This window comes from Debaryomyces fabryi, assembly GCF_001447935.2.
Source record: "Debaryomyces fabryi strain CBS 789 chromosome Unknown contig00212, whole genome shotgun sequence".
Taxonomy (NCBI): domain Eukaryota; kingdom Fungi; phylum Ascomycota; class Pichiomycetes; order Serinales; family Debaryomycetaceae; genus Debaryomyces; species Debaryomyces fabryi.
This window is the reverse complement of record NW_015385638.1, coordinates 1-13876: the sequence shown is the minus strand read 5'-3', so window position 1 is coordinate 13876 and position 13876 is coordinate 1. Positions and strand designations below refer to the sequence as shown.

Sequence of the window (13876 nt, the reverse complement as noted above, 5' to 3'; positions counted from 1 at the left end):
TTTTTCTGAAAGATAAATTTTAAAAATTATTTTGAACCTATACTCATAGCGTTATAATATCTTGACTTATATCTATGAAGAAGATTTATAAATATATTTTTAATTTTATATCATTAGTTAAACATTAAACATTAAATTGTAATTCATGATTATATTAAGACCTGTGTATGATTATTCTAATAAGTTTAGCAATATTTTTGACAATTTTCAATATTTTCATATTTTTCACAATTTTGAAGATACCTCGTTCACGATAAAAAGATACTTAATATAGTATTATGATATATAAACTGTACTATCAAACAAGTCTAATCATTTAATCTAAAGAATATCATTGTGACCCTACTAATGTTATAAACGTTGTAAATGCAACACATATTTTGAAGATTGCAAATAGCGCTTGTATGCAAACCACAAAGAAATTTTGAAATGTAAACACAAACAATAAGGCAAATCTTTAGACCACACGTAAGATATAGACGAGACATACCAATAGCTTTAGAATTGCTTTAACAAATAGTGATGATCCTGGAATCAATAAAGGATTACATTTCATTGGACCCACTACTAACTTCATATTTGCAATCGTACAATTATACCGGCAGCCCACTTCATTCTTCCAGGAGACAGAACGTACAAGTCCAATCACCAAGCAAAACAAAGGTCAGTATTGAATTATCGGCTATTAAGATCATAGATGCTGTATTGAAAGATGAGAGCATTGACTCAAGTGTACTTAATCATGAGGAACACCAAAACCTATTAGAAGTGATATCAAAAGCATTCAGATGCGTGTATAGCAGCATTTCAAAGACACAAGACTATATTAATGTTATAAAAAAGCATCAAGTTTACGTCATTAAATTGATTGCATTGAAGAAAATAGATGTATCGCTAGCAGAATTAGGCTTGATCTATCAAATAATAAATAAAGTTATAAATGTTAAATCTTCTATTGATTGGCATAATACGTCGGGACTAGGTTACGAGGAATTACTACAAGGAATTCCTTTTAATGAGACGTTTCTAGAATGTCTAGATGAAAATCACAAATTGCAAATCGTAAATTTAACAATTGCGTTTCATTTTATGTGTATTCAATGTATCCTTCAAACAATTACATTGAATCTCAAACTAATAATATCTAATAGAGATCGCAAACTAAACATATCCTTATTTGGAGCTATTGCACCATATTTTTTATCAACCGGAAATTTCTCCCAATGGCTAACATATTCTTATACTCAATATTCAAATAAAGACAAACACGTCAATAACTTAAATAAAATGATTAATGGGTTCCTTAAGATTATTTGCATATTAGTGACCAAAGTCAAAGGCCCGAGTTTGACTGAATTGTATTACTTTCAAAGTTTATTCACCATAAAATCAATTGAATATCAGCTTTTAAAGTCAGGAGATTATTCGAATATACAACTAGATCTCAATACTCAAGAAAATGCTCAATTATTACCATATATTGAAGACGTAAAGTCTGTATTATCACAATTGGATGGCAACTCATCGGTATCTCTAGAAAAACTAAGAATTGAATTAGATTGCATCCAACTACCTTCCACTCGATATCCTCGATCAGAGATAATAACTGCGGTAAATAAAGCAATAGATAATTTATCTGGAGCTTCATTAGATCAATTGGTATTTTACTTGCTGCCAAAAGTAAAATGTGACACAGATATAGCATCTGACCCTGAATTCTTGTCTTCTATGAAACGTTTTATAAAGACCACGCTTTGCGCAGTTGATAAAACCTTAGCATATTCCAGCATCCAGATATGTACATCATATTTTAATCTTGCATTTAAAACTTTAAAGAACCTTTCCTGTGATCATTTAATAATATTCGATTCTATTACAATATATTTGAAAGATCTCGTCAATAGTGAAAAGACTGAAAAATCATTTTTGAAGTTTCTTTCTAACACGCTTCAGGATTTGTTCAACATACTATCTAAATTTAGGCAATTTAAAAGAATACGAAATCTTTCCAATCTTTTTTTCAATCTTGGGAATAAAGAAAAGAATATACCTAAAGATTATTGGAAGCTCGCAATTTCTTATGAACTGTTCATTTACAGCTACAACGCTGAAACGAAGACTGCTGAAAATTTCAAGTTTCTCCAAAGCAAAGTTCAGAAGATTGTTAATGCGTTATATGAGATGAGAAACTTCGAAGAGTCTACATCCATTCTCCTTGGATTTTTGAGAGATGCCATCGATACCAAAAAAACGGGGTTCCAACAATTGTTCTTCGACTTGGCAGAATTCCAAATGCCCTTAATAATTCAATTATTAGCTAAGTGTCTAGTATCTGATGCTTCGATCGTGAATTTAATTTTCGGCGATGAAAGCAAACTAAGCGAGAATTTCAAGTGTATTTTATTTATCAATTTAGTCTGCTTCTTAGAGAAGTCAAACAATGTTAGGCAGAAAACAGATTTGATTAATCATATTATGAAGAAATTGATCCTAAAAGACTCCACTCTAAATTTAATTTGCATATATCATTATTTCAATTTAAATGGATTGAATAATTTTGTGGTTGACATATTTACAGACGCTTGTTCTCTGAATGATTTGAATATTCTTTTTTTAAGCGGTGTACGCTTACAGGAGGTAATAAATATCGGATGGAACGAAGAAATGTTAACAGATTCGCTAAAGCTATTCGAAGACTGGCTTGAAAGATCAGACCAGAGTAATATGTTTATAATTGACTATGAGTTTGAAATATTAAGAACCTTTGTGAATTATTTAAAATACAATTCTTTGACAGGACGAGTCATACACTTGATCCAGGTTTATAGGCAGCACCGACCAACTCTTGATAATGCACCTAAGGTTTACCAGAATAGTTTGTTGCTTGAATTAGAATTATGTGATGCCTGTATAAAATTAGGTTTACCGCTAGATGCATCAAATCATTTGACATCTTCAGGTACTTTATTAAAGCAACTATCGAAATATTCTTCAAGTAACGATTGCTTGCAACATGTTTCAAATCAAGATATAATGAATTGGAAATTACTGCAGTTTGAATATTGTTTGTTGATTGGCAATAAGACTCATGCTAAGGAAAAATCCACTGCAATTTTGAAATTCCTAGATTCTAAGCTGGAATTTAACTTGAAGAATCAAGGCCCTGACATGACTTTAGAATTAAAGTTTGAAAATTTGTTCATAATAGCTCGATTCCAGTTACTTACATGTAAATTTAATATCCAATTGTCGAATTTCTACGATGCTTTAGATAACGTGAAATTATGTATTAAGGTGGTTTATTCAATTATAAAGAAATTGGGTAATAACATTCGAAAAGTAGTGTACAATGAATTGAAATGGAAAACTGCTTCATTATTATTCGAATGCTACAAAACTATAATAGATATTCTCAAACGATTGGGAATATCGAGAGATTTATTATACTATTTACTGGAATTTAAGAAATTGGACGAAGCTAATATTGCTCCATTTGTTAATTGTTCAAACTCTTTTTATTTGACAAACTTTTATGTTATGTTAGAGAATATGGAGGCTGCATTTTTATCCTTAACCGAAGGGAATAATATATATAAACTGATAGAGATGGATAATAGAAATATCAGACTTGCTAGAATTTTAAGTAACTTGTTATTCTTAGCTGCAGAGTTGAAATTCAACGTGAAAGGAAAGGAAAATGGTAATTGTCTACCAAGAAAAGAGAGTTATAAAAAAGATTTGGAAGTATTATTAGAATTTTCCTGGAAAGAATTAGGAACTATTCCAACATCTTCATTGATATCCATGTCAAGTTTCATTGATTCAAGAAGCGAGCGAATACAACTTCAATATTTGTTATCCTTATATGAATTTGACTATAGTCCAGATTCAGGTGACTACAATCGCTATGAAGACGATCAATATAGTAGGATAATCACTACGATATCTTTGGCAAAGACACAAACCTCTAATGCACTTAAACAATTACTATTAATACCATGCTTTTCACTGATGGATGAATCATGTATTGCATTACCTTGCATAGTTAAAGAAGAGAAGAAGTTCCAAGGGTCAGTTAAACCAGTCTATGATAACATATCTAATCAGATAGATATAATCAACAACTTGATTCAAACTAAAGAAATATTATTGAATTGCTTGTCATCCAAAAGACTAAAGCAATTATCTAATTACGAGTTGAATGATTTGAATAAAGTCTTTTTTAGATGCTTATCCTTACTTTCATCAGTTGCAATATATAAGTCTGATTTCTCTTTGGTAAGTGGTGAAAACTCAGTTTTATCGTATCTTTATTATTTGCAAGACTTGCCTCGGTATCTTCCTTTTTTGAATGATAGATCTATCAATCATGAAACTGTTACATCACAGTCTAACAATAATGAATTACTTCCATCTGAGGTTAACGATGGATTTATTAACAGAGAAATTGATTTGGTTACTAGCGAATTTTTCAACGATTTAGCCGAATATTTGCCTAGTTCATGGATAATTATTACAATTGATATTTGTCCTTACACTGGAGATTTATTGTTATCTAAGATGCATAAGTATTCCTACAAGAAACCTTTTTTCTTAAGAATTCCATTAAATAAAAAAAGTAATGAAGGTGACTCACTTGAAATGTCATTCAATGAAATGATAAAAGCATTAGAGTCGATAATTAAACAAAGTGATATATCAACTAGAATAGAGACGACATCTAAAATTAAGTCTAAAGAGGATAGGAAAAATTGGTGGAAGCTAAGATTTAGCTTGGATTTAGAATTAAAACATTTATTAGATCATGTTGAAAATAACTGGTTGGGTGGGTATAAGGGAATATTTGATGATCCTTCTACAAATGAGTCTTTTTTATCAGCTTTTGGTTTTGATTTTGAATGTTTGTTAAATGAAATATTACCTTCTCGGATGCTGAAGTTAGCGGAAGACAAGTTTATGGATTTCGATAATAATGTTTTGCAATTGTTTCTTAGCATGTGTGAAATGTATCGAGAAGATCATGCAGAAATAGATGATTCAGAGTTTAAGCAAAAAAGCTATAAATTTCTCAATGATTTAATTTTATTTATTCTCGATTCATTAACATATCATGGAGAGCAAAATGCATACGATGAAATTGATATCGAAAAGTTTCATTACTTACTAGAGAAGTTGCTAAGTACGTATGCACAGAAGAAGAATAGGCCGTTGGTTCATACAGATTACAGGGAAAGCCATACAATACTTGTTCCAAGTGCAAAGTGCTCATCTTTTCCTTGGGAATCGCTTAATTTTTTGAAGGGTAGATCGATTTCTAGAGTTCCATCTATTGGAACCCTACTTGACATGTTAAAGTCGAGGCATAAGTCATTAAATATAGAAACATCGAACAATCTATACTACTTGATTAATCCTGGAGGTGATTTAATACGAACACAGACAAAGTTTAAACCATTTTTCATTGATAAAGAGAATTGGGAAGGTCTCATCGGCACACAACCTAACGGAGATGAGGTTCTTCACAAACTTGGGGATATGGATTTATTTGTTTATTTGGGCCATGGAGGATGCGAGCAATTCATTCGTACATCATCGTTATTAAAGGCTGCATGCAATAACGATAATCATATATTACCACCTAGTCTATTGATAGGTTGCTCCTCAGGAGCATTGAATTACAATGGGTTATTAGAACCAAACGGTACTGTTTATAACTGGCTTATATGTGGATCACCCATGGTAGTCGTTAATTTGTGGGATGTTACTGACAAGGATATTGATATGTTTAGTCTATCGGTGTTTGAAAAATGGGGCTTGCTAGGAACTACTAGTTCGGATAGTGTTAATATTTGCAAAGCAGTCGGTGATAGCCGAGAACGTTGTACTCTAAAATACTTAAATGGGTCTGCTCCTATAGTTTATGGCTTACCAATGATTTTAAAATAGCGGAAACCGAGTAGAGATCGATATTATATAGATCCATAAATTCTACAAGCTTTCAATCAAGATTGAAATGAAAATTTGTAAAGATATAAGCTATCTATGTAAAAAACCAATTTTAAAAAACCTATAATGCATCATAAATTAGCTTTCTTCTTGAGATTGTGACGAAGATTGCTGGGTATTCGGAATAGAACCGGGGTCATCATTACTAGTGGCATTTGGATTTATATTTGCATGCAGACTAGAAGTGTTGACATTGTTAGTACCTGTAGTAATTGAACTTCCAGAGCTTGAGTTGCTTGGTATGCACCAATTTCTATGGCAATGCCAGGCTCGCATTTGACATTCACGCGAACAATACTTAGTTCTTTTACATCTTCGACATTTCAGAAACTCTCTAGGGTATTTTTCCCATTTACCACATTCAAGATTACCGCATTGCCTAACACCACCCCTAATTTCACTTCTCCTACAAGAATTCCTCATTATGACCCCTGACCAATAATACATATCTGTACCAGACAAAAATGTAAATTTTTCAACCATAGGGAATAAATTCACCTTCTTATATTCAACTAGTGATTCATCATAATCTGAATCCTTTTGGCAATTAGAATCATCATCAATATCAAAGTTATCATAGGTATCATAATTCCATTTGGAAGTCAAATACAGTTTCTGCTCAAGTCGTTTCGAAGTGATTGTATCACTTAAACTTTTGCACTCAACTTCAATATATCGATTAATCCTTTCACTAATGTAAAATAACGCTATTTCTCGGTCCAAATCATTTATTATCGATTCAGCATCTAAAATAGACCCATACAAATGACTTAGGTGACCAAGATACTCAACGCTGTCATTTCCCTTGGTTAATTTGGCTATGTAATGTTCATCTTCGCAGTCATCTTCAGAAATCAGGCTTCTTAATTTATCATTTACGTTATCATTATTGTTATTATTATCATCATCTTCTTCATCATCTTCATCATCTTCGAAGTCATCAGTTTCTGCGCTTTCTGTGATATTAATTTCTTTATCTTCATCTCCTTTTGAGAGTTCAAATTTATCTCTGAGGATCAAGTCATCGCTCTGAATTGAATTGAAATCATTTAGCATCTGTGGAGAATTCGAAGCTGAAGGATTGAATCTTTCGATATCAGAATCCTTGTTTTGTGAGTGTGCCTTGTTCTTTCTTGATTTAGGTCTAATTGTTGGCCGAGAATTAAGTGCTAATGTCTTTTTTAACTTAGACTTCAATTGCTTTTCAATATATAGCTTCAATTGCTTATCCCTGATACTCATGTCAATCACAAGGTGTGTATTTTGTAGCACATCTTTAAGGTACGGGTATTTCGAAATATATGCCAATAACTGTAAAGACCATACAATATCATCATCTCTTGGAATAACTACACCCGTCTCCGTAAAGTTTCGAGGTGAAATTTTAGAGTTAGTTAAAGTAACTAATTGGGTGGCTTTGTCATCCTGCAAATACATATCAGACAAAAATTGTAAACTATTATCCATATCATAATCACAGTCGTCAATAAACCTATCGTCTAAAATATCTCCTTCCTTTTCTTCTCTTAATTTCTTTATTATATTGATAATTAAATACCTTCTTCGTAAATCATTGTTTACTGAGGTCTCATTAATTTTGTTGGTTGCAGTAGAATTATGAACACGTATTAACTTAAACAATTGATCTACAGTTAGATTATCATAATCATCACTGGTCAAATTATAAGAATGTATGTTGTTGAAAAAAGTTGTTGATTGGTTTGGATTGTTGATCGAATTAGTCTCAATTGCTCCAGCAGTCGGTGTAGGTGCATTTGACATAGACATTGGTACTTGTGCAAAAGAATCTAGTTGATCAAGGATATTGTTTGTATCGTTGTTCGTTTCTTGATCAAGGCTGGGAAGATCACCTGCAAAAAGATTGTTATTATTATTTGTGCTATTAAAGACAACAAACGAGTCATTTCCATCAGCAGTACCAGGAGCAGTCGCTAATGGAGAGACAGTGTTATCAAAAACAGAAGTGGGTGCAATATCATTATTTTGTTGTGTCTGCATTATTTGGTGCATTTGTTGCCTCTGCTGGCTAGTTTGTGCCTGTTGAGTTGGGTTCTGCGACTGCAGATCATTTGAAGATGCCGATTGTCTAGAATTTGCATGAATGAAAGTTCTTTCGTGAAGAGTTAGATAGTTATCTAAAACGGTCGCGATTATAGGTAAAATGCCCGCCTTCACTAACCCTTGTCTTATTTTTTCTGTTCCTCTTGTACCGATCAACACCAAACATTGAAATGCTAATGTCCATTTCCATGCAGTTAATAGCTTCTTCTCGCTGTTGAAAATATTGTCGTTCAAGTTAAAAGTCAGGTTATGACACTCATGCAAAATTTCAATAAGTCTTTCTATACCCCCGTCAACAGACAATGTTTCTCTCACTTTGGCCAGAGACGATACCAAATAAGTCAAATGGTTCAAGGAATTGACCAAAGGCTTATCCGACGTCACATCCAACGCTCTTCGGTCATAAAGACTAGTCGTTATGGTAACCGCTGCTTTGTTATTGGATACTGATTTATAATTGGAATCACGCATATACTTCGTCTAAAATTCTTGCAATATGTATTTAAATGAATATTTTATTTCTGTATTTCAAAGTCCATTAATTTGGAAAGATTTAATGTCAATTATGTTTATAGTGACCGAATATGAATATTTAGAAAGGCGTAATCAATTGAGATTTTCGCTTTGAATATTTAATGTTTTTTTATAGAACAAATTTACCAGTGTACCTAATATGATCCTATGAGTGAACTCAACTTCTGAAGGGACTTAATTTAAACTTCCAATAACTAATTTATACCTTTAATGTATACTGACAAATCATCCAATGTTTTTTGGTCTATTTAGCACCTAAAATTGTGTTCGCCACTTTAAGCATCGGCGAGTCACGTGAATTTCTTCAGTTCATGAATCTACATGTATACTAACTGTAAGATGTCTAATAAATAAATAGGTACGAAGCCGTGAAACTAACTAAATATACAATACGCCTGTTAAAAACAGTGGAAACTAGCTGTGTAATTTTCTTTCAATTTTTTCTATGGCTTTCATACAATGTTCCATGAACATTAACGTAAGAATAGAGTGAGGCCAGATTCTGAACAACTGAGCGTAGAAACCTTTATATAACGCACCGAAACCTTCCGTCTTGACGGTCTTAGCAAAACAATCTATAGGTCCTTTATACAAGTTACCTTTCTGGTTATAAACTCTCGTTAAAATGACGTCCCATGGGTTCATCACAATTGCAACACCCAAACCGGCCATGGCACCAGAAATGAAATGCAAACCAGTAGAATTATCTTCGACAATGTCGTATTCTAGCAATAGGGACTTTGTAAAGTTGTAGACTGGTAACTGGGCAGCAGAACCTGCACCAGTACGCAAAATAGCCGCGTCAACACCACGGAATAAGCCCACAATACCTTCAGCTTTGTAGATCTTCAGCAAGCCATCTGCGGCGTTCTTATAGTAAGTTTGCTGGCCAACACTTTGACTACCTTCAGCAGATGCTGCTTTGACTCCTGAATACGACTGCATTCTGGTCTTAATAAGAAAAAATGGGGATGCAACCACAGCACCTGCAGCACCAGCTACAAAACCCGAAAGAACATTGATCCACAAGTTCTGAGGAACCTTTTCACCCTCTTTAAGACTAGAAGGATTCAAAAGCTTAGTTATCGCATAACGACTAGGCTCATAAAGTCCAATACGACACCCATTAAGACCTAGTTGATAGTAGTAGCCACATGCCAAACCTTGCTGCAACCCTCTGATACCTTCTTTTCTATATATGAGTCCAAAAGCCTGGATCGGGTTTTTATACAACTTAGGAGCATCTGATTTTTTACTCAACTCTCCCTGCAACTGCATTCTTGTTTTAATCAATTCTATAGGATTTGTGAATGTAACTGCTCCACATGCAGCCAAACCACCTGCCAAAAACCCACCTAATGTCGAAACATTTTCTGCAGCACTTTTATTCGGGTTACTACCCAGCTGTTCTTTGACCGTCATTAGACCTTTTATGTTATAATGTCAGAAATATTTCGGTGTTTATCAAATCTGTCAACCTGATAGTGAAAAATTTCAAAGCGGCCCGGTATTACTTGGATCATCACGTGTAATCGTGGATTTCATCCACATTGTTAGTATATCTAATGAAGATAGTATATAAAATAGCATATGAGGTTCATCAACGATTGTAATGAACCTTAGAATGTTTGTAACGTGTAGATAATATAATAAATACTCGAATGTGCAAAGTTAGATGAATATGTCTAAAAATGGGTAGTTTTTCACCATTAGGGCCAGATTTTTCTTAGCGAGCACTGTAGTTGCGATTTATAAGGAATCTTGATGACATTATTCTGGTAAATATTTTATTAAGATTAAGAATGTTAAGGTTGGCTAATAGAGTTTCTAGAAAGGAGAGTGGGAACTTGGGGATAACCCAGTTGAAAAGGAGACCCATGGCCACTTCAGGTGTGACACAAGGTGAAATTTTGAGTAAATACCCTATCGGACTTAATATGCATGGGTATGTGATTGAACAAGTTCAACCTATACCCGAATTTTCACTTGTGGCGGTCAGATTAAAGCATTCTAGAACTGGATCAGAGCATTTACATTTAGATACACCTAATGACAAAAACAATGTATTCCTGGTAGCATTTAAGACAAATGCTCCTGATGCCACTGGGGTTCCTCATATATTGGAACATACAACGCTTTGTGGGTCTTTCAAGTATCCGGTCAGAGATCCGTTTTTCAAAATGCTTAACAGATCATTGAGTAATTTTATGAATGCCATGACAGGCCATGATTACACATATTATCCGTTTGCTACGACTAATGCGAAGGACTTTGAGAACTTGATGGATGTATATTTATCATCAGTTTTCGAACCACTCCTTACACACGAGAGTTTCATGCAAGAGGGTTGGAGATTAGAGAATTCAGATCTTTCAGATCCTAAAAGTCCTATAATCTTTAAGGGCGTTGTCTATAATGAGATGAAAGGCCAATATTCTAACTCGGCATATTACTATTGGATCAAATTCCAAGAAGCTATATACGGCTCATTAAATAATTCTGGTGGTAATCCGAATAATATTACTGATCTTAGGTATGAAGATTTAGTTGATTTCCATTCTTCAAATTACCACCCATCTAACTCAAAAACTTTTACTTATGGTAATATTGAATTGGTTAATCATTTAAACAAATTAAATGAATTTTTTGATTTCTTTGGTAGCCGTGGGGTGAGATCCAATGTTAGAAAACCAATTTTTGATCTTAATCCAAATTATAAATCCGATGTTACTGTGAAAGGACCCGTTGACACAATGTCAGGCAAACCAATTGAAGAGCAATATAAGTCTTCGGTTACTTGGGTAATTGGAAACCCGTTAGATGAATCTAAACAGTACGAGGTATTCAAATGGAAAGTTTTGAGCTCTTTGTTATGTGACGGTCATAACTCACCTTTTTACCAAGAATTAATTGAAAAGGAATACGGAGAGGACTTCAGTGTGAATTATGGTTTAGACTCTACAACTGCCTTATTATCTTTTACAATTGGTTTGAATAACTTAACCTTAGAAAAAGCTAAAAATTTAGAAGGTAAAGTGCATGAGATTTTTGTCCTGAAGATCGTTCCAGAACTTCAGAAAGGAAAAGAAAGTGCATTTAGTGATAGAATTGAAGCAATTTTACACCAGATTGAATTGAACTTCAAAAAGCATAAACCAGAATTTGGTTTAGGTCTATTAAGCTCAGTTGTTTCAACTTGGGTGAATGGATTGAATCCGGTTAAATCATTACAAGTTGATCATATTTTAAATAGATTCAAAGAAGATTATAAACTGAATGGTCTCAAGATGTTTCAAGACTTACTTGAAGAAACAGTTTTTAGAGATAGTACTCCAAAATTCAAGTTCACCATGGAACCTGATGAAAGTTTTGGAAAGAATTTATCATCCGAAGAAACTGAAAGATTGCAAACTAAAGTTGAGGCATTAACTGAGGAAGATAAAGAGGTAATCTTTAAAAGAAGTGTTGAATTGTCCGAGAAGCAGAAGAAAGAGGAAGATGTATCAGTATTGCCGACATTAACTGTTAAAGATATTCCAAGAGAGGGTGATTTTTATTCCCTTGATTTTGCAAATGTGAATTCTAAGAAGCTTCAAAAGAGAATTGTTGATACAAATGGGTTAATTTATATGAATGCTATTAAGGATATTTCATACTTACCTTCTAAATACTATAAATATTTGCCATTGTTCAATTGCTGTCTTACGAATCTAGCTGGTACAAGTAAAACTCCAATAACTGAATTGGAAACAAAAATTCAAAAGTTAACTGGTGGCGTTTCTTTTAATGTTTCAGTTAAAACTGATCCTTTTGACATCTCCAAGACTAATATGAAATTTATGTTGTCCGGAATGGCTTTGAAAGACAAATCTCAGCATGTGTATGATTTATGGTATGAAATTTTAACAGGAACGAAATTTAATCCTCAAGATGAACAAGTTGTTGATAAGTTATTTACGTTGGTCAAAAATTTAGGACAGAATCAAATGAACACAATCGCTGATTCAGGTCATTCATATGCAAATTCTCATGGTAATTCGCAACTTACACCTACAAAGTATATTCATAATTTGATTGGTGGTATAGGTCAAGTTTCGTTTATTCTGGATTTGAATAGAAAATTAGATACTGAGGGCAGAGAATTTTTAATCAACGAGCTTTTACCAGCTTTAAAGGATATTCAACATCATTTGGTTGATGGTTTTACTGATGGAAACCAATCAGGCTTCGAATACAGTTTAGTTGGTGACAATGAATCTGTTGTTGATAATGAAAAAATGGTTAGAAAATTTGATGACTTATTGAAATCAAATACTAACCCAGTTGTAGGCGTCAATGAGTTATCATCTTTGATATCCCAATTCAATACTAATAAATTGGGCTTGAATAACAATGGTCATAACACTCTAATTGACTTACCTTTTCAAGTTGGATATGCTTCTTTAGCTAAGTTAGGAGCTGCATATACTACTAAAGACGGAGCTGCTTTACGTGTTTTATCACAATTATTGACCTTCAAACATTTACATTCTGTTATAAGAGAAGCAAATGGAGCATACGGAGGTGGGTTACTGTTTGATGGTTTGGGTGGCTGTTTAAATTTCTACTCGTATAGGGATCCTAATCCACTCAAGTCAGTAGAATCATTCAGAGATTCACCTTCAGTTGCATTAGGTAAAATGTTGGATTCTGAAAATGGTGGATGGGGTCCAAAGGATTTGCAAGAAGCAAAATTAACCATATTCCAAGGTGTGGACGCACCTAGCCATATTTCTCTGCAAGGCTCCTTAGATTTCCTTGAGCACATTACGGACGAAATGAGGCAAGAGAGAAGAGAAAGATTTTTGGATGTTAGTTACGAAGACTTAAAAAATGTTACTGAGAAATACTTATTGAATGGCACAACAGACGTTGTTACAGTTATTGGGGATAATGAAATTCTCAACATAGATCCTAATGATTCTCAGTGGAATATTAAGAAATTAACTGCCTAATATTATCTTTAAATATTGTATAGACTGTAAATAAATAATTTCATGTTAAATACCATAGTACTGTAGATCGCATATAGACCATGGGACATAGAGATTTATGGGTGGTTTTTACGGTTCTTCGAGTCAAACATGCATCCTAGACCCGGTTTAGTTCATTATATATTTCTACTCAAGTGCAACCCACCTACCCACTCTGGCTTAATGCATGTACAGTCTAATATGATAGACATATAAATTTGCATATTTATGCTTTATATCTA

General features: G+C 33.4%; 4 protein-coding genes across 4 annotated transcripts; 2 read left to right on the top strand and 2 right to left on the bottom strand.

Moving 5' to 3' along the window:
• Positions 1-522: 522 nt before the first annotated feature.
• Positions 523-5946, top strand: ESP1 (separase; the record flags this gene model as incomplete). The annotated part of the gene is made up of 1 exon (XM_015614285.1): positions 523-5946. The coding sequence occupies one exon, from the start codon at positions 523-525 to the stop codon at positions 5944-5946; it is 5424 nt and encodes a 1807-aa protein (XP_015464890.1).
• Positions 5947-6084: 138 nt separating this feature from the next.
• On the bottom strand, positions 6085-8559 carry MUB1 (Mub1p; the record flags this gene model as incomplete). The annotated part of the gene is made up of 1 exon (XM_015614284.1): positions 6085-8559. The coding sequence occupies one exon, from the start codon at positions 8557-8559 to the stop codon at positions 6085-6087; it is 2475 nt and encodes an 824-aa protein (XP_015464889.1).
• A 477-nt stretch (positions 8560-9036) lies between these two features.
• OAC1 (Oac1p) lies at positions 9037-10044 on the bottom strand (the record flags this gene model as incomplete). Its single annotated transcript, XM_015614283.1, has 1 exon — positions 9037-10044. One exon carries the CDS (start codon positions 10042-10044, stop codon positions 9037-9039), a length of 1008 nt encoding a protein of 335 aa, XP_015464888.1.
• Positions 10045-10424: 380 nt separating this feature from the next.
• CYM1 (Cym1p) lies at positions 10425-13616 on the top strand (the record flags this gene model as incomplete). Its single annotated transcript, XM_015614282.1, has 1 exon — positions 10425-13616. The coding sequence occupies one exon, from the start codon at positions 10425-10427 to the stop codon at positions 13614-13616; it is 3192 nt and encodes a 1063-aa protein (XP_015464887.1).
• Between the last annotated feature and the right edge of the window lie 260 nt (positions 13617-13876).